Source organism: Aulostomus chinensis, chromosome 2 (genome assembly GCF_037954235.1).
Source record: "Aulostomus chinensis isolate RoL2024-O1b breed Wild chromosome 2, RoL_Achi_v1.0, whole genome shotgun sequence".
NCBI lineage: Eukaryota > Metazoa > Chordata > Actinopteri > Syngnathiformes > Aulostomidae > Aulostomus > Aulostomus chinensis.
In genome coordinates, this window is record NC_141321.1 from 17,702,812 (window position 1) to 17,724,098 (window position 21,287).

At 41.1% G+C, this 21,287-nt stretch overlaps 2 protein-coding genes across 4 annotated transcripts; one reads left to right on the top strand and one right to left on the bottom strand.

Moving 5' to 3' along the window:
- Positions 1-2,419: 2,419 nt before the first annotated feature.
- spg7 (SPG7 matrix AAA peptidase subunit, paraplegin) lies at positions 2,420-11,674 on the top strand. Of its 3 annotated transcripts, none has more exons than XR_015109662.1 (18): positions 2,420-2,923; positions 3,872-3,974; positions 4,051-4,140; positions 4,228-4,469; positions 4,552-4,691; positions 5,037-5,139; positions 5,219-5,344; positions 5,542-5,704; positions 6,125-6,298; positions 6,375-6,499; positions 6,584-6,686; positions 6,832-6,942; positions 7,061-7,176; positions 7,926-8,082; positions 8,461-8,624; positions 8,766-8,843; positions 8,933-9,203; positions 11,658-11,674. XR_015109662.1 is itself a non-coding variant. In XM_086181773.1 (17 exons), the coding sequence occupies exons 1-17, from the start codon at positions 2,711-2,713 to the stop codon at positions 9,137-9,139; spliced, it is 2,415 nt and encodes an 804-aa protein (XP_086037899.1). In that variant the 5' UTR covers positions 2,421-2,710; the 3' UTR covers positions 9,140-9,253. The 3 variants fall into 3 exon arrangements, 1 of the variants encoding a protein (XP_086037899.1); XR_015109661.1 differs by lacking the exon at positions 11,658-11,674 and adding an exon at positions 9,861-10,521 and having other exon boundaries at positions 2,421-2,923; XM_086181773.1 differs by lacking the exon at positions 11,658-11,674 and having other exon boundaries at positions 2,421-2,923; positions 8,933-9,253.
- Positions 10,407-20,253, bottom strand: cdh15 (cadherin 15, type 1, M-cadherin (myotubule)). The gene is made up of 15 exons (XM_086196219.1): positions 20,115-20,253; positions 19,860-19,903; positions 18,980-19,129; positions 17,306-17,461; positions 16,757-16,901; positions 16,085-16,266; positions 15,785-15,913; positions 14,967-15,149; positions 14,005-14,249; positions 13,785-13,921; positions 12,748-12,978; positions 12,425-12,664; positions 12,008-12,156; positions 11,738-11,929; positions 10,407-11,246 (listed from the first exon to the last, which is right to left on the bottom strand). The coding sequence occupies exons 1-15, from the start codon at positions 20,251-20,253 to the stop codon at positions 11,046-11,048; spliced, it is 2,523 nt and encodes an 840-aa protein (XP_086052345.1). The 3' UTR covers positions 10,407-11,045.
- Positions 20,254-21,287: the final 1,034 nt, after the last annotated feature.

Below are 21,287 nucleotides of genomic sequence, written 5' to 3' on the forward strand. Positions count from 1 at the left end.
TTGACGCTCGGAACGGAAACGCTGGGGGGATGAAACGAGCGCTGTGATTGGTGGACCACCGATAATGAAACTGACGCCATAGTGGATCTGAAAAACCTTCCGGTTCTAGTTTGAATTAAGCACAAGGGAGGCTCCAACATGGCCGACGACGTGTCACAGTTTCCAGAATACGATACCACATTATTATACAACGGGAGGCCCAATCAAGTGAAATGGAGTGCCGGCGTTGGGTGCACTCGTTTTCCACATTTCCACAAATTGCTTTTCCTTGGACTTATTCATGTTGTTGTTGTTGTTGTTGTTGTTGTTGTTGTTGATGATGATAGCGTTTTTCTTAGTTTTTTCCAGAAAAATCATTATTAATGCTAAACATGGGAATTAAATATTAATTGTTCATCACCACAATGTATTTAAGAATAAAAACGCTTAAGCCCAGTCTATCATTTGTGTTACGATTCACTTACAAGTCGTAGGAAAAATATAGGCGGCGTATAATTTCCATACTCTGTATTTCTATAAATGATACCTAAGTGGAGTAACAATTCTGTTACATTCCGTCGCTGATTTTATTAACTAAATATTTGTGGAAAGTAGGAACAGTATACTAAAAACTTTATTAAAACAGCAAAAGCAGGTTATGACTGATCTAGAAACTACAATAGGCTGTAAATTATCAATGTTGCTAAATATTTTCACTCTCATTTTGGAGTCGATGGAATCGTGAGCTTCATGTCTGTCAGAGGAGACCTGGTGCTCAAACCAGACGCACCCATGGCCAAAAACAAACGTCACAGGATATAAAAACGGCTACCATTGGCTGAAAGAAAAGCCCGCTGATATCATTGGGTAATTCGTACGCCACTCAAACACCAGAACACGTCGAAATTGACATTATTGCTTATGCTTATATTTAACGGATGATAGGCTCCACCAGCTCATTTCACTCGCTCTTTAAAGAAAAATTCACTTTGATGACCTTGATTCTCCATCTCAGATCAGACGAACTTTAGGTTCTTGCACCTGACAACAATATCAGTCGAGTCCATATTAATTGTGTAACTAATGAACAAGGGGCTACTGAATCCGTTCCACACCACTACTCATTTGTCATGGACGCTAAGGACCTCCAGGCTTTTACTGCTCCTGGCATGTTTATTTTTTATGTCACTTTGTATTTATTCTTCACGATAACGGAACAGGAAATATTTATTGTATTTTTTGTCTGCACTTACAAATTTCCTTTTAATTTAAAAAAAATCAGAATAGTAAGGCCTACTTGACAAATGACAATCTTTGATGAAAAACATGCTGATTTGTAGATTAGAAGCATTGTTTTATATTACTGTAATTATTTTTTATTGTTTTGATAAATTAAAATGTTTATTTTTTGTAATTATGTACTTTTCGGTATTATTTTACTTTTTATAATTTAATTGCACATTTCTGATAAAAAAAATCCCATTAATGCAGAAGACATCAGCAATGCAGTCATTTTTCAAATTGCAGTACTGATATTATTCTCGGGGCGGCAAGGTGATACAGTGGTTCGCTTGCTGGCCTCCCAGCAAGAAGGTTGCGATTGAAGCCCCGGCTCCTGCACAGTATCTTTCTGTGTGAGTCTCCATGTTCTCCCTGTGTGGGTTCTCTCTGGTACTCCAGCTTCCTCCCACAGTCCAAGGACATCAAGAGAGGACGAGGCTGATTGATACTCTAAATTGACTGTAGGTGTGACTGTGAGTGTGAATGGTTGTTTGTCTCTATGTGTTGTTCCTGTGATGGACTGGTGACCTGTCCAGGGTGAACCCAGCCTCTCGCCCATAGCCGCTGTGATAGGCTCCACCCCCCCACCCCCCACCCCCCCCCCCATGACCCTTAACAGGATAAGCAGAATAAAATGGATGGATGGAGTTACTTTCTCAAGTAAATTGTGTTTCAGTTACTGTGGTTCTCTGTCAGACTTAAACACTGATATTGGCCTGTCTGGTGATCATTAAAGCTAATTGTATGAAAAAAATCAATAATAGTAAAACACAAAATTCATCATTTGTAAATGTACGAGGTTTGTCCTGTCCTGTCCTTGTGTACCTTTTCTTCTATAAGCGACAAGCAAAACAAATGCAAAACAAAACAAGACTAATAGCGCACCCTGGTGGACAATTTTATCAATAGCAAATTACATGAACCGTACATAAATATGTGGTTTTTACATCACTGAAGTAGTTTTGCAGTATTAGTAGCTTTTCGAGAGTTCTGAAACTCAACAGCAGTAACTTATTGACAGTTCACCGCATAACCGACTGAGACACTACACACCCTGTTTTATAATTCCTGCGCAAATCGTTGCGCAGTTGGCGGACCCTTGAACACAAGGAGAGGTTGAAGTTCAGAGTTCGATGTAAAGATATAGTTTTAGAATCTACGAGATGCGTAAAAACGACACGGTGACAGTAATTACAACTATTCTATGAGCCGAGAAAGTATGTTCAGGACATCTATTGTTTTTTAAAATTTATTTTTGCTTGTCTATTTTTTTTTCTTGAGGAAGAAGTCACGGGCAGATCCAGTAGCTACTGGACATGCGCAGCACTGTTGGATAACGTTAGCAAGCTGGTTAGCTAAAGACAGAGGTAAACAGACGTGTGAAACACCCTTTAGCTTCATAGAAACCTTTTACTATGACATTTCATGTAACAAAGTGATAACCAACGGAATGGCAGCGTCGTTGTTGCGGCACCGGGCTGGTCTTTGTAGGAAATACAGTAGAACTTTAATATGGACATTGTCGAGGCAAAATTGTCGCCTGTTGGCGAACAAGCTGGTAGACAGCGACAGTTTTACAAATGCGCTTTGCAGACGCGCCCCTTTCAGAAAGCTTCTCCTTTCGAAGCGGACTCCTACAAGTCAGCCTCAGAAACTGATTCAGGTAAGAAACGAGAGATGTAACTACTGTGGTGGTTGCGTGAGTGCTTGTTAGCACAGTCCCTGGCGTGGGGGTTAGCCGGCAGTTGTGAAGAAAAATATGGAAGCTATTTTAATATTGAGACATGCATCACCATCTGTCACCATGAAGTCAATATCATAAGCATAAATATTTATTGCCTCTCCCTGGTAAATAAACTATGGAGGATGAACAATGTGCTTCACCCCTCAGTAGAATTTGACATTGCAGTCACAGTGATAAGTCAACACTATGTGCTTACGAGTGCTGTGATTGGGTCGGATCTTTGAATTAAAATCCCCATTGATTAAAACTACAATCAGAAGGCATTCCCCAAGTCCCTGCAGTCTTATGGAATAGTTCTCTTGCTGTATTTACGAGAATGTTATTTATTTATTTTAATATAACATTGATGTTTATTTCACTTAGGAAAAATTGTTATGTCTTAAACTTAATCTAACATTATTTTTTATTCTAGTATAAAATTGTTATTTATCCAATTTATTAATACACAATTGCTCATTTATCTGATTAAATCATTGTTATTTTGAAGACAAACCAGCACTAATTTTATTTTTGTATTTTTAATGTGAGTTTAAGCTTGCATGTTTGAGGGGAGAAATACACTTTTTCTGTTTCATTTTTTTTAATTTAGTAACCATACAAGTAGACTCATGATACCATTTATTTTTAGACCCAAATCATGAATAGCAATATTTTACTCTGGAACCACATTATGACTTTTCCACTAAATAATGCAGCACTGGTCTAGAATTCAGTGAAAATATTTTGCTTTACCTCTAAATGAATCTCAAAGCAATGGAGTTTTCACACAAATTGATATGCTCCTCTTATTCTGGTAACTATATCTACTTTGCCTGTGTCACGTTGTTGTTTTCTCTCGTCGCTGTCATCGCAACTTTCCTCTTTCAGAGTCTTCTGTACAGACCGTTGAGCCCCAGCATGATGGGAATCAGCAGTGAGCTAATCAGGAGCCACCTGCTTAGAAATCCTGTTGGTTTGGTGAATTTATTAGGTATTTTTTAAGTAAAATTATATGATAATGTATTTTCTTATAGAACAACAGATGATGGAAAATACTTTGATTACAGGGGCAACTAACTTCTTCAGTACATCTCAGTCGAAACAAGAGAAAAATAAAGGTGATGGACCAAAAGGGAAAACACCAGAAGAAGAAGAAGGTAACAGTTCCACTGCTTTCTCCTAATGTGGCTGTGATCTCTGTCTCTGCTTTCACCCTGATTCTCCTCTGCTTTAATCTGCTTCAGATGATAAGAAACGCCGGGAGCAGAAGCAGCAGCTCTACCGGGAGCGCCTGCGAACCCTCATCATCATGGCCGTCATCATGAAAGTGCTGAACGTCATAAATAACAGTGGAGGCAACATCTCCTGGAATGACTTCATCAATGAGATGTTAGCTAAGGGAGAAGTGTCACGTGTGCAGGTTGTTCCTGAGAGTGACATTGTAGAAATCTACCTTCACCCTGGGGCAGTTATCTTTGGAAGGCCGGTACGCTGTCTAGGACTGAACATAAACAAACTAAAATAAACCCGCTGAATTCTCATCAACCTGTCATTTCCTGTTCTTATAGAGGCTGGCACTCATGTACAGAATGCAGGTTGCCAACATTGACAAATTTGAGGAGAAGCTGAGGGCTGCTGAAGAAGAGCTGAACATTGACCCAAAGGACAGAATACCAGTCTCCTACAAACGTACCAGCTTCTTTGGGAAGTAAGAGCTCAACTTTTCATTAAGAAATCCATTTATGAGGCACCGGCAGAGGTTTCTAAGCAAATTAAGAGACTAGCATCCACACACAAAGATCTGTCTGTAGTGACTTGTAGTTGTGCAAGACTTTTCTTCTCATTAGTAGTTTTCTTAAGAGCTAAAAGGTCGCACTATTACATTTTGAAATCCTAGTGATCTATCATGTTTTATGTATCTCTAATAGTCAAATTAGCAAGCAACTCAAACTGTGTTTTTAAAAAATGTTTTTAACCCTTTTCTCCTGTTTTCCTTTCTTAAAAGCAAAAAAAAAATCCAGTAGTGTCGTGTTTTTCTATGCTTTACCTACAGTGCTGTCTATTCTCTGGGAATGACCGCCATTGGCGTGGCTGTTCTCTGGTACATCTTTCGTCTGGCAGGCATGGGAGCTAGAGAAGGCGGCTTCAGTGCTTTTGTGAGCAACACATTCGTGTACGATTTTCTCACCATTGATCTCTCTGAGTAATAATCACAGATGAATATGTGCTCCACAGAATCAGCTGAAGATGGCCAGGTTCACCATCGTGGATGGCAAGTCAGGGAAAGGCGTGAGCTTCAAAGATGTAGCAGGCATGCACGAGGCGAAGATGGAGGTGAAGGAATTTGTTGACTACCTCAAGGTAAGAAAGCAGACTTAAGAGGGTGTCAAAACTTAAAATGAGTTCCTCATTAAGTAATATAACATACAGATCAGTGAAAATAACTGATGGTTCAGCTTTGTTAACTGGACCTGCCTGTTAAAATTGACTGCTGTGGATCAAACATCTGATGAGGGTTTATAAAATCATCTTTATGTGGTCCTTTTTTTCCTCTTCAGAATCCTGAGCGATACCTTCAGCTGGGAGCCAAGGTTCCCAAGGGTGCGCTGCTGCTTGGGCCTCCGGGCTGTGGGAAGACTCTGCTAGCAAAGGCTGTTGCCTCTGAGGCTCAGGTTCCCTTCCTGGCCATTGCTGGCTCTGAGTTTGTTGAGGTCATTGGAGGTATGTGGTGATTGTCAACATACTAATGAAATATATTTATGAATGAATATATAATAGATGTAATTGGTCATGAGAATATTGTGTGTAAAATGTCTGTTTCTGCATTCCAGTGAAGTGATGCACAACCTCCTCGTCATATTTTCAGCAGTATTACTTATTAAACCGCTAGGCATTGGACAGTTCAGCGTCTTCTGTTTAATTCCTGATAAGGGTCACTTGTTGGGCAGTATCCTTTGCTCAAATAATAGAGCATAAGTGTCATCTCCAGCAATATTACACACAATAGCTTTTCACACACCTGTCAAAAATGCTGTGTGGTAAATATATTTCAGCCTCGAAATGGCAGCCAGATCAGTAGGTTCCATATTGGAGACAGATTGGAACTGTCACTGTTAATACCTGTATGTTATTTGTATGCAGGTCTGGGTGCTGCTCGGGTCAGGAGTCTGTTCAAAGAGGCTCGTGCTCTGGCGCCCTGCATCGTCTACATTGATGAGATTGATGCTGTGGGGAAGAAGCGCTCCACCAACATAACGAGTTTCTCCAACACTGAGGAGGAGCAAACCCTGAATCAGCTGCTGGTGGAGATGGATGGTGAGTCCCACGAGGACTGTCCGAGCAGGTTGATGTCATCACAGGCTAAACCTTTGTCTTGCTCTCTGCACTGCAGGAATGGGGTCGACAGATCATGTGATTGCCCTGGCCTCCACTAACAGAGCAGACGTCTTGGACAGTGCTCTGATGAGACCAGGCAGACTGGACAGACACATCTTCATAGATCACCCCACCCTGCAGGTAGCCACTTCGAGGCTCAACTGGTATCCAACTACTCTGATGTGGTTATGAGTTTAAACCAGTTTATTGTTTGTGGTTCACCAGGAGAGGAGGGAGATCTTTGAGCATCATCTGAAGATCTTGAAGCTCACCCAACCAGCAGATTTCTACTCCCTGCGTTTGGCAGAGCTCACGCCAGGCTTCAGTGGTATACATGAGATTTCACTCTTGTCTCATTTTAGAATCATACACATCTGACAGCACAACGTCCTGTCATCACAATGAAACCTTTGACAGAAATGTGGTTCTCATGCTTTTGAAACCTCTGTTGCCCACCCACATTTCCTCTCCAGGTGCCGACATCGCCAACATTTGTAACGAAGCTGCCCTGCATGCTGCCAGAGAAGGACACAAGTCCATTGATACGTTCAACTTTGAGTATGCAGTGGAGAGAGTGATAGCTGGTACAAAAGCTCAATCAGCTTCTATAATAGAAAATCCTCAGTTATATCTGAGAGTTGCTTTTAAATGCAAGTGTGTGTGTGTGTGTGTGTGTGTGTGTGTGTGTGTGTGTGTGTTTAGGAAGTGTGAAGAAGAGTAAGATCCTCTCCAAAGAGGAGCAGAGGGTGGTTGCCTTCCATGAATCTGGACATGCTTTAGTGGGATGGCTGCTGGAGCACACAGAGGCAGTCATGAAGGTAACACTAGTCCAAAATAGTGCAGGAAAAGCTGTAAATAATTCAGGTGGAAACTATTATTATTGTTATACCAAGAACCGTGTGGCTGCAGCACTCTTGTTCTGTTCTAATATACTTTGTGTGTCCCATTGTTAATCAGGGGTCAGGGGTGGGCAATCATGTGCCATGGAGGGCCGTGTGTATGCAGGTTTTCCTTCCAACCAAACACTTTAACACTCTTCTGTGGCTGAAGGTGTGTTAATCAGTGGTTGGAAGGAAAAACCTGCATACACACGGCCCTCCATGGCACATGATTGCCCACCCCTGGTTTACATGTTTGGGTTTTGGTTAAATTCTACAGCAGCAACATTGTGTGTCACATTCAGAGACATAAAAGCCGTATGACACTAGTTTTTAAGTATTTGGTGCAGTGTGCTATGATGAAAAACAGCAATATTAGGTGACCTTGGCTCAATTGTTGTGTGTCTGTCATGAAACAAGAGCTCCTGTTCTGCTCGGTCCACTGTTTAATAGCTCTGTGGTTTCAAATTAAATCCTGCTTAACTTGCAATAATACATTTATTTTTGACATTTCTCTGCCAGACTTCCATTGGACAGAATGGTTTGTGACCATAAGAAGACATTTTGAATTGATTCATCCCCTATCTGTTCTTCTCATGAGTTAGATGAACAAAAGTGTTCTTCACTTCAGCTGAACAGTAGCAGCTCTATGGTTGCGGTCCTTATAGAAGGTGTTGTGGGTGTTTCAGGTGTCCATTGCTCCGCGGACTAACGCAGCCCTGGGATTTGCTCAGATCCTGCCTCGTGACCAGTACCTGTTCACCAAGGAGCAGCTGTTTGAGAGGATGTGCATGGCTCTGGGAGGAAGAGCCGCTGAGGCTATTACCTTTAACAAGGTTACAACAGGTACATGCCATCTGTACCCAAACATCCCTCTCACATGCGCACCCATGAGCCTCGTCACTTCTCCTGATTGTCACCCCAAGTAAAGTTGGTTAAGTCCTGAAATCAATTTTTTTGACAAGTTCTTTTTTAATGAACCTCCAACAAGATATCTCCTGTTCCTGTTTTCTTAAATTGATGAAAATGCGAAATGAAAACCATGCTGTTGCACAGATGATGAAAACAGAACTTCCTAGCCGGTGGCAATTAATTTGGTCCAGTTGCAAATATAAATTAATGAAAATTAGTATATTTATTTATCCATATTTAATGAAATTATGTCTCCCGTCTGGTTAAATGTCAGTTCATCCTAAACACATCATTCCACCTGTGTGTCCCCAGGAGCTCAGGATGACCTGAGGAAGGTGACACGTGTGGCCTACTCTATGGTGAAGCAGTACGGCATGTGTGACAGTGTCGGCCAGGTCTCCTTCCCAGAAACTGAGGAGCAGGGTGCTGTTGGTCGTCGGCCTTTCAGCCAGGGTCTGCAGCAGCAGATGGACCATGTGTGTTCTAAATGTTCAATCATATTGATCCTGAACTTTGTCTGTAATTTCAGTCGGCCATAATATCAATAAGTGGTCTAAAACATCTTATTATATCTTTGTGAATGATGCCAGTCACGATCATGACATTTATTCTTCCAGGAAGCTAAGATGCTGATAGCACAGGCCTACCGCCGAACAGAGGAGCTGCTATTGGACAACAGAGACAAGCTGGTGATGGTATGTTGGTCCCGTCTGTCCTCCAACAATCACTGAGGACAAGTACAATTCAGTGTGAGGTTTCAGTAAGTTCTGGGTTTTTTTTCCAGTTGGCCAGTGCCCTGTTGGAGCAGGAGGTGGTGAACTACGATGACATTGAAGCTTTGCTGGGTCCTCCACCCTATGGACCCAAGAAGATGATCATCCCTCAGAGCTGGGTGGAGGCCGAGAGAGACAGACAAGACACAGGAGAGGATGAACCTCAGCCTCCTCCCCACAAACCCAGGGAGGACAACATGGATCCACAACTAGTCTGATCCTAAAATGTATCAGTCACACTTCTTTCTCATCTTTTGCAGTTTGTGGGGGGGGCCCCAAGGGGTGAGTGCGTTCATGAAACCTAGAAATAAATTTGCATTTCTGACTCTTTTCATCATCAGTTTCTGCAAATATACATTTGCAGTAGAAGTTTGGAGACTTGCATTTATGCAAACACATTTAGATCTGTTCTTCATGTGGTAGGATAACAGTATTGATATAAACAGTAATATTGTGCTCTCGAATCATTTTTGACAATGTGGCAACAGTAGCTGGCAAATTAAAATAATTTTCACTGCGGCTCCAGTTTGTCACTTTGACTGTACTGCTGTAAAGTACCTCAGCCTGGCTGCTTCTCTATATCCATAGTTCCAGATTTAACAAACCATGGCAATAACAAACTATTCTGATAGATGCGTTCTGATGGGTGCATTCACTTCTCAGGATTGTTTTCATTTGTTTTCTGCTCACTCAAGTCTATATAAGAGGATTAGGGACACTTTTTAAATTTATTTTGGGAAAATCTAAAATAATTTTTTTTAATTCTGGGCTTTTCGTGATATTACACTGAATCATAATTTTGACCAGGTATTTTTTTTCAATCTCACCCCTCCTAGAAAAATAATCTGTATGTGCTCTAGTCCTCTTCCTTAAAAGTCTGAATGTACTTTGCAAACTTAAAAGCTATTTAAGACTGACATAAAAGTATCTGCTTATCAGGACATGACCTCCGATCCCTCGGCTCTCCTCTAATGGTGAGGCATGCAGATGGAGCTGCTGGAAAATATCTTTGAACTGGGGAGTGTGCTTTGGATCGTCTGATATGATATCCCCTTATTTAAATAAAGTTTTATTTAAATCCCTCAGGCTGCATGGTAAAATTAATCGATGGAACTTTTTAGCACTGAACGTTTAAGGGTACTGAGTGAATTATGTTGGTGTACTAACTACCAATTCATATAAGATCAGCTGGTGTGAAATGTCAGGGCAATGGCCAGCACTTTCCAGAGTTGTACACAGCTAATACTCACTGCAATGAGAGGAAACTCCTCAATTAACACAAAATTATCTCTAGAGCTGAAGAGTGAATTGTATTTGACAGCCTGAGAGTCAACAGCTGCAGCTAGCATTAGCAACACACCCTGAAATTAGAGATTTATTATAGAGAGATCAAAGTGCTATTTTGTTCTGGTATTAGTTCAAGTGTTGATGCCATTCAGTCCTGTGAAAAATACAGATTTATGAACAACTCTGACTTCACTCATTCTAAGAATACAGCAAGTGCAATCTGAAAATAAACCATACACTAAATAAAAGATTTACTTTTATTCTGTAGACACCAGTAACATTTAAATTCAGCTAACGTGAAAAACATAATTCAAAGTCCTCGCGTCTGAATAAACTGGTTTCAGAAATATTGTGCAGTATTGTATGTTTTGTATGTGTTGATTATTTCCAAAAAGGTATAACTGATACTGGAATGGAGGATTTGTGATCACAAAAAGAGAAAAAACAAAAAGTTAATATCAAAGCAAAAAAAAAAGTCTTACAAAATAATCAAGAATATAAAAAAGATGCATTTAAACGATTTTAAATCTCAGGCTTGCATCAGTATTGAGTGAGCAAGGATTTCCTTGACACATGCACACATCCCATCGTCATGGCTGATCATATAAACGACTCATGTTGCCTTCTTGTTCACCTGTCCTGAGCCTTTTGCTACAGGTGTCCCTTTAGTTGTGTCCAATTCATCCCCAATATAATTCCAGGCACTTCAGGCTAAAGACTGGTGATCCTGATTTTATTTTTCCTTGGCACATGTCTAAAATCTTGTCAAATGTGTCCAGAGAAACACTCCAAGGCATAAACTGTTGAATCACTTCCTCTCGTGGGTGGCTCTCCATCTTAACGTGGGTCGTACATGTTGGCCAGTTTCTGAAAGCGTGGTCCCCAGTCATTGAGGTAGTCGTAGTCCTGGTCTCCGTCCGAGCTGCTGGACGCAATAGAGCTGAGGCTTCCTGCCAGTGAGCCCTCTCCTTCATAGTCGTAGATCAGCGCTGTGTCATATGGAGGCACGTTAGGGTCATTATCTGCAACCTCCAGGCCCTGAGGGAACAAAAATACCACAATACAACTTTCAATAAAGATTTCATTTTCATCTGGACACCTTATTTTTAGTAGATTTAGCATTAAATTGATAAAATCCAAAACCAGGTCAAAAATGGGAATACACTTGAAAGTTTTAATAAAATAGCATTACCTTGGTGTGAAACAATACAAAATATTTGAAACCACAACTGCAAAACAACACTTTTTTTTCCGCTAAATCTAAATCGTCTGTCCGAACCAAAGTTGTGGACCAACAGATCTGAAGACACATATTTAAAAAACTGTTGCTACACAACAAACTACATCTTAGTTTACCATCATTTATCATGAGGAGAATTCTTCTAATGATCAATTACTAATGTAGGCCTAACTTCATGGTTTGAGTCAAACCTTTTATTCTACTTTGAGGTGTGTTCATGACTTTGAGAGCAGCACTAAGGCTTTAAGTCTCAGATTCTGGGCTTGGCCTGGATGTGTCAGCCCCTCACATCATTGATGTAGTCTTCGATGTCAGTGGGATCTGCAGGAGGCCTCCGTGGGTAGGTGGGAGAAGGCAGGTTATGCGGAGTATCTTTCCTGAGGGGCTGCTTTCCTCGAGGGACGCTAGGCACTGGACAGTAGGACCCGGGGGGTGAATGTGCGTCAAGGGGATTCCACAGCAGGTCAATGTTGAAGGCGTTCTGTGAGCGGCATGGAACAGATTTGTAAGACCCTGCAAGACCATACTGATGACCATCCAGCCTCTCATTCAGCCTTACCTCATCTTCCTCACCCCCTCCCTGCTCATCATAGTTGAGGACGTTGTCCCGGATGTCATCTTCTGAATCCCCGACAAGGAGACCTGTTCCTTTCTTGATATGGTGACGTCTCCCACAGGAGGTCAGCGCCACAGCTAAGAGGAGCAGCACTGCAAATAAATGAGTGAGTGATGATCCGTGATTAAGACTTGACACATTTGACCTCCCGAGCCAAGACACTGAACCCCTAACTGCTCCTGATGAGCAGCAGCTATCCAAGGTTGAACGTGGATATGAATTTGATGTTGAGTTGTCTGTAAGCTAGAGCAAACACTATTTGAGATCGATGTTTTAAATTTTCAGAACAAAAAACTGACGGCATCTCAAGCTTTTGTCATTTACGTTGAATTAAAATGGTGTAATCAGGTCGGAACTCACCCAACAGGAGTGCGATACTAGCCATGATGATGATGAGAGCAATGAAGCTGATTCCCACGCTGGAGGCAAAGACTGCTCCAGCTTCAGACTTACAGTCTCCAAAGGAGTCACAGAGACATACTGTGACATTGACCTGCGCGTAAGCGCTGAGAGTTGGGCTGCCAGAGTCAGACACCATCACTGTGACAGCATACTCTCCTGCCGGCAGATCTACCAGGGGCTGGAGCACCGCGTGACTGTCTGAGGTCGCAGAGAGTTAAAAAAAATGGTCAAGATGGTTATGGATAAAATGCCGAGTGCTTGCCCTGATGCTCTTTCCTCACCGTTGACTTGAATGACAGTCCAGTTGATGGGTGCATCATCAGGCTTTTCAAAGATAAAGGGTGCAGCGTGGGGCGGGAGGTCTTCATCCACAGCAGTCAGAATCAGACCAGAGCTCACCCGACCTGCTTCCCTGCATGAAATACCACTCAGAGGGAAGAGCTGTGGGGGGAAGTCGTTGGTCTCCTTCAGCGTGATGACCACTGTGGCTGTGGCTGACACGCCATCAGCATCTACACAGATACATAAACAGCAATGCCACTTAAGTTTACTATTGGTTCTTAAAGCTGCAGTGCATCATATTTATACCTATACATCCCTTGCATTCATGCCCTCGCCAAACTAGTTCTCAGAATATTAAGCATAAATGTGGATAGAAAATGGAACTGTGTGGCTGTCCAAGACTTTCCAACTCTTGTCAGACCAAAAGGATCAAATTCTGAAGTGAAACGAGTCATTTAACAGTGTGACACTCAGAATAATTTATCCAAAGCTGCCACAGACAACTACAGCTGAGTCCCCTATGTAATGTTCTTTACAGTGAAAATTAGATTTTTTTTTTTTGTTCTCAGTTGAGCTAATATAAATGCACCATTTTAATATGAATTACTGTGAATTATGTTATGTTGAATAAACATCTATTACTTTAATATTGACACTTAAGTGCAGAAAGAAGCTACATTGGAAACCAGATAGGTTGTTAAAGGTTTTGGTTACAATTCAGTCATTAGTCTGATTGTATAACGACAAGGGGAGAGAAAGTGGAGGAAGGAAGCGTGTGAACCCTTATCTAAGTATTATTTATCGAAAATGAACTGAAACAGGCTCCAAACCTCATCTAGATCCTAGTCACAGTGATTGATCCCTTGTAGTAGCTTGCAAAATCACAATACATAATTCAAAATAATTCTCCACAACATAAAAAAACAATTCCTTCACTCGCACTACCCTTGCAGTGACATATACGCTGAAATATACCATCAATTTAGAGATATTTCATTTTTAGCTGACGTGGAACTGTTAGACGAGGTGATCTGACCTGTGACCTTTACTGCAGCAGTGTAGATATTTTTCTTCACAAATGGAGATCGCATGTTAAAGGTTCTCCTGGCAGTGATTTCTCCCGTCTCTCTGTTGATGTCCAGCCACCTCTCAGGATCCCTGCTGATCTCGTACCTACAGCACACAGCAGACGAACTGTAGCAGTATCATCCACACAAGCAAAAACACAGAAATACTCCTCTTGTGTCACTCCATACCTCACGTCAGAAAGATCAGGGTCAAAAGCAATATTGCTTTTCAAGACTGTCCCGGGAAGCACAGACTCAGGGACCACTATCTGTATTGGGTCCTCCCTGAAATATGGAGCTTCATTCTCGTTCACCACAGCAACCACCACTGTTGCGCTGCTCACTGGCAGGTTAGGAGCCTTACTGCTCAGAGGATTGAGATTCTCTACTGTAAGAATCAAGGTGTACACATTCTGGGCTTCATAATCCAGCGGCTGCAAGAGAAATTAGGGACGTGTTGACTGTTTGAGGAAGGAGAAATTTAATAGCACACTGTGGTAAAGAATGTATAGATCTGAGATTAAGAAAGCTCAAATTTAAGTAGCTTGAAAATTCTTTCCCTGAAATGAAGGGAAGCAAGTGTCTTTGCTGCTTGTAGTTTAAAAATGAACCACTGGGAGTGTTGTTGAGTTGTTCCTCAGAGTCCTAGTTTAATGTAAAAGGCAATAAAATGCCAATTATGAAATTAATTATTTCTGTACTAGTTAAGAAATGTGTGTGTTGTTATTCTCCTTGACCTATTCCATGTAATCTTTCAGTCAGTGTACAAAAGGCCAGAAGAAATAAGAAATAAAAACAGGGTTACCGACAAACATGCAGGCCAGCACACAGGGAGGATAAAAATTCCAATAATTACAATTGGAAATATTTGAATAGAACAGCTCATGAACTGCTTTTGAATCAGTACAGCTCAACAAACTTTTTGTTTATGAAACCTTAAATAAATTATTTGGAAATGACAGATGATATTAAATATTCTCAACTACTTAACAAACAACCAAGAGCTGGGGTTCTCCAACATTGAAAAGTTATGTTTAGACATGTAAAGTTTTCACTTGTGAAATGTATCACATTTAGGATTGTAAAACAGATATATAACATAAAAACTAATTAAAAAAAAATGACAGAGATCTGAGAGCCTCCAACTTTACCTTCACCACTGTCAGAACACCTTGGTTGGTGGCAGCATCCGTAGTGATGGCAAAGTTCCTCTGAGGGTCATTAGTTACTGAATATTTGACCTCCCAGTTTCCTGTTCCACGATCATCTCTGTCCGTCACATTCACCCGGCCGATCTCATAGTCCTTCCTGTTCTCCTCTGCTGTTACACTGTACTGTACACACACACACACACACACACACACACACACACACACACACACACACACACACACACACACACACACACACACACACACACACACACAAGGGTCCACAGGGTAATACTACTGAGGCACTGTTTATTTATGTTAAACAAATTATTAATTCGCAAATAAGTGTTCGATGAGGCATTTGACAACTTGAACACCGGCAGTCATATATATAGTTCTGTCTGACACTAGGAACTATTTTTTTTTCCTGAAAAAAAAAAAGGTTTAGCAACACTGAATATTATGTCATTGCTTATCTCAAACAGGAAGAGGACGCTGTTGTTTTCCCCAGGTAACACAGCAAAGGGAGCAACAGAGAGAGCTATGGAGCCATTATTTCTGCATGGTCAAAAATACCAAATGGTGCCTACTGTAGCAATACTCACAATCAGTCCAAATAAAAAATGATCATTTCATATATTTATATTTCATTTCATACTGAGAAGTCCTGGTTATGTTTTCATATCTGGTGTTGTTGATGATTCTTTGGATACCATTTGGAAGTACTAGGGAGGCAAATGTCCACTGCCTCTTTAAGTACATTAGACTGTATTTTCTGAAGGATGATCTTTTTTTATATATTGTTGTCGGAGACTCACCGAGGCAGGGTTGAACTGTGGGGCGTGATTGTTGATGTCAGACACTTGTATGATAGCCACACCTTCGCTTGTTAGCCCCAGTCCTCCCATATCAGCAACCAGTAGTTTTAATTTGAAGGCTTTCACCACCTAGGAAGGAACATGCCGACATTAACCACATGATACTGAACATTACAGTGTGTGTTAACCTCTCTTATATCAAGCCAATCAGAGAAAATCATTATTTTTTAAATTGACCATATGTATCCTGTTTTAGAGCTTATGTTATCATAGCTATATATCATGAGTGGCGCCCCCTACCTCTCGGTCCAGGCCTACATCTCTGGTGTAGATAGCTCCGGTCTCATTGTTGATACCAAACATAGTCTTGGTGACAGCGTTGGCAGGGATGCTCTCCTGGCCAATGATGGAGTAGCTCAGAAAAGCATTTTCTGTAAATGGGTCGTCTGCATCTGTGGCTGACACTGACATCACTGATGTGCCTGTGAATAATCAAGATATTCATGGACAGGCCGTGTGAACGACTGATATGGAAGAAAACATTGGACAACATATCTTCAGTTTATAAAGCTGTGTAATATCATATCTGGCTCTTTTACTTCTCTCCACTGTGTCCCTAACTTTTTCTGCAAGCCGTTTAGGGATTAACAGGTGCTTCACAGAGGGTTTTGAACCTGAACTTTATTAAACACTATAGTTTTTTCCACCCTCAGTTTAGTCTTAGAAGTAAAGCCTGGTGGCTATTTGTAAGTCTTTGCTCATGACATCTCCTGTGTAGGTCAACACTCAACCACCCAGGCTTGCGAAGACTTTAATGTCAAGAGTAACACTATAGCTCTGCTTCCTGTTTGTAAGACTGAAGTCAGGCTTTCAAAAAATATTTAAGAACAAGTTTGAGCATAAGAACGTTTGTGAATGAAGAGCAGTGTCACCAGATCCTTGTGCTGAAACCAGTGTTGCAGGTGGGTGTACCTGGGATGGAGAACTCAGGGACAGTGCCAGCGAACTGTTTCTGGGTGAAAGCAGGTCTGTTGTCATTCTGGTCCAGCACCACTATTTCAATGGTGGTCGGGTTCTCCAGTCTCTCTCCACTGGGTGACAGTGCAAATGCTTTCAGCTACACACACACAAACACACACACAAACAAACACACAACAGCATAAGTAAAACTGTATAAAATATCAAGTGGGCCCTTCAAGGTGATTGTGGATATTTGTGTCATCGACATGTGTTGGACATGGCAGAAAGAAATGTGCAGGATGTTTGGTACAACATCACGGTTTACATCACAACTCATATGGCGTGAAAGGCTGTGAAATGTGTCCCAAGACGCTCATAAAGCACCCTGGAAACTGACCTCTGGCTGTTTGTACTCAGACACATATGCTCTGAGAGAAAAACAAGAACCAGTACTTTGAAAAAACATTGTGCTTTGTGGTTGGTGTTAAGTACTCCTGTTTGATTGTGTTGTAAAACCCATTTCAAGTGATGTGTAGTTTAGTCCAGTAAATACTCTCTTACCGTGAAGCTGCTGTATTTCTCTCTGTCCAGTGGCCTCTTGCTCCTGATCACTCCTGTTTTATCATCAATCTCAAACAAGTTCTTGGGCTGCTGGTCCACCCCCGGTCCCTCTAACTTGTAGATCACCTCACCTGTGAAGATTTTGTCCGATTTGATCTGGACAGCAGAGAGAAACCACAATAAATGCGTGATCATCACAATAACCTCCTGGGACGGTGGGTGGAGGATTGTAAATCATATGTCGTAACGCCAGATGTGAATGTGATGACAGTTTGGGACCTTGAGACAAGAGTGTTTAAATTCACAGAGGCCTTTGACTCCAGGCAGGAAGTAGAAACTGAACTAATGAGAACAAGTTGATGTACATTTTTTATGTACTGTCTTCGACATGCATGTACATCACTATGTAACAGCTGCTCATTTAGGTAATATTAAACTCCAGCTCCGTCACTGAACAATGACGTAGTTATGGTAAAGCACACCCTCGAGTCTAATACGTGCCTATATACAACGGTCTCCAACAAAATAAACGATATAAACAAATGTATTCATGTATTATGGGGGATTACGTTCTCAAAATAAAACTTCCTTGGAAATACATGTGGTCTGACAAATACCTGGAAAACAATCCGTCATGTCAACACAATAAAGAATAAACCTAATTTACCATTCCAGCAAGGAGGCCAACCCTTCGGAACCACTTAGCATCATGGATGCTGTCTAGTCGCTGCTGAGTCACTCAACCCAAACTGAATAAATAGAAGCTATGAACTGCTGACTAGCTCAGCCATGTTGTATCTGCTGATTTAGAGACCCATCCTCAAACTCTTAGACAAAGAGAAAACGATTAAGACTTGTACTTGCGATTGCGGATAAAAATACAATATAGATAAGTTTGTGCCTGTGTGTGTGTGTGTGTGTGTATAACTCGCCTGTCATCTCAGCATTAATCCGCTCAGTGAACAATCTGTTTGTTTCGTCCACAAATCGGCTAAATCCAATCCTCAAACACTAAAGGAGGAGGATTAACTCAAAACTCTGATCACTGCAAAAAGAAACTAGATATGCTGACAAAGCAACACAAAACACAATAGAATCAACTTCTCGGTGGAGTAACACCTGTTATGATGGGCGTTTTTGGCTGCGAGCTCACTTGTAAACAGTGGTTTGGGATGTAGGGAAGGTTAGAATTCAGTTTAAAACTACAGCATTCGGAAGTAAAACGAATCACCTTTCCTCAAAGTCCAATTATTTAGTCTAATGTTCATGTATTATCATTGAAAATGTGTGATTACTGTCTTCATCCCTCCTGTTTTTTTTGTTTAGTTTTGTTTTTTTTAGAAATGATCAACTTTTTCAGAGGGCTGCTGCCCTTTAACCTCTCCAGCTGCAGGCATGTGTTGGTGCTATTGTTCACGTGGAGTTCATATTATTCTTTCGAAAACCAAGTATTGATTGGGAAAAAATTGTTTGGAATGTTTCCAGTATTGTGTCAGAACTCTTTAACATACAAATGTAAGGTGATTGCAGCAAGCGCACAGGGCAACTGTCAGAGTCAAAGTCACTGAAAGTGCTTGTTTTAGCCACTAGCAGACTCAGATTGTTGAAATTGTCCTTGAAGGTAGCATTAATCTCCTGTTTTACATATCCTGACATGAAAACATATAATCATACCTGGACAAGGTCTTCTGGGACCTGCTTGCTATTTTCCAGCACTCTGATTGGAGGGATGATCCAGTCCCGCTTCACCCTGACCACGCCTTCACCTTGATGCCTCCACAGACGAACGACCTGAACATGCTTCCTTCCTTCAGAGCTCCACACCTGAACCAAACAATAAATACAGCATGAATCCAACATGCAGCGGTGACACACCAGTACATTTGAATTCCACTAAGTAGCCACAGACATAGCAAGAAAGTCATGGGAGACACAAACCATGTCATTAAAGATATTTGCAGCTGTTTACAATCAGCGCTGTGGCGTTCTCTGTGGGCTGTTGGAATGGGTCTATGTTAGCTGTGGTGCTGAGGTTCTATCTCTGATGTGAAATTCATAGGATTGCATGGGGCAGAGGTGAGGTGGCACCGCAGCTTCAGGTTTCACTCGCTAATATGAGTCTTTGTCAGGTCTCTTTGATCTCAGTGCAAATTCTTCTCAAGATGAGGAAATGCAAGCAGCCATACTCATTTCACAAGCCTCCATTCATCGCATTGCTGACGTGAAGGCATTCACAAAAATTACACCCCCACAAATACACACACACACACACACACACACATAAACACACAGTGTGTTTGAGATACACTCACACAACAGCTGTCGACTATGGATTTAGATCCTGTGCTTTCCCACCCGCATTCCCTCTCACACTCACAAAATCCCCTTTATGCTCAGCTCTGCACCTGACTGGGAGTTTGGGGTCACCTTACGAATCTGCTCTGCTATAGGAATTCCTCAGGCACACTCGTGTATATACAGACACACAGACACACTCACAGACACACATATACACACATGCACATTAATGGACTTATACAAAACACCCACTCACATCGTCATCTAGGCACACATTTCCGCAAGATGCTTCCTTCTTTTCTGTGGGAATTCACTGGATTCAACATTAGTTCCCATATGTTTAACCGCTCAAGACTAAATCCTCAGAGCCAGAAAGAAATATGGAGAGAACTATAATTATCTTTTCACTATGTGTGACCAGATAGTAATGTAATCAACTTCAACACAATATAGATGAACAGGTTTTTACTGATAGATAGAGATAAATATCATTTTGTGAATGGCCTGTGACCCTGGCCTGGTCTCCAGGGCCGGTGATCCGATCCTCTGGCATGCTGCTGGACAGCACAGGCAGGAATGGTAACCATGGCTGGCATGTGCAGGCCGAGTGGAGAAGGCAGGCTAATCTTAGATGTGTCTATATTCTCCATCTCTACCTATTGAACTTTTCAAGCCATCCTTTACACACTAGGAGATGTTTACACTCACATTCCAGGAGTGTGTACCATCCACACCAACTCCACCATCAAACTTGAAATGAGCCCACTGGTGTCCACTGAAAGAGCAGATTATTATTGTTTGACCCAGAGTAGCTGCATCACCATTGTACTCAACAAAGCTCCAGCTAAGTAACATATATGGACACTTGGAATAACAGCAGCACCTTCTACCAACAGTGATGTGCAGAGAAGCAGGCCAGGGGGAGATTTCATCACAGTGAAACACGGTGAAAGACGTCAAATGGAACTCGATTAACATGTTCAAAAATCTGTTAAAACCAGCGCTCCAGAACAGTCATGACTTTCAACATGTGCCATTATTTGCATTTTAGCTCCTGACTTTTCTGTGCTTATTATGTTTTTATGGTATTTTGCAGCAAGTAATTAATAATAAAGTACAAAATCACTCTGAGAGAACTGGCATACACGTATATGTGGACAAAATAAAACTGCAAAAGCTGTTACAAATTACTTGTCCTCATAGGTCACTTGCTTTGATATGTTGTTACTTTTGGTGATTTTATATTTACATTACACCACATGAACTTATGTGAAATTACCATTTAACCTTTTCTGCTGCCTCTGTGGCTGATGAGATTTTACATGGGTAAATAAATTAAAAGAAAAAGAAATGTAAAAGCCTTGAAATAATTCAGGTTTTATATTTAAAAAAAAAAGTAACTTAAAAGAAATCTTTACAGGAGTAAATGTAATATGTTGTAAAAAAAAAAATCAAAAAATGGCTCTGTTTTTTTAATATGTTTAGTATTGATAGGGAGTTGTGTTAATTTTTTTAATTATGTCTTTGTCCAATGCTGATATATCCTTGCAAGTGTTTAGTGTTTTTTTTGTCAGCTTTTAGTCTTGTTATGGTCAAAGCATTTTAGTCCTGGTTTTAGTTTAGTCTAGCTTTAAAGTTTTAGTCAATGAAAACTGAGGATGATTTCTTTGTAGTGAGCTTATCG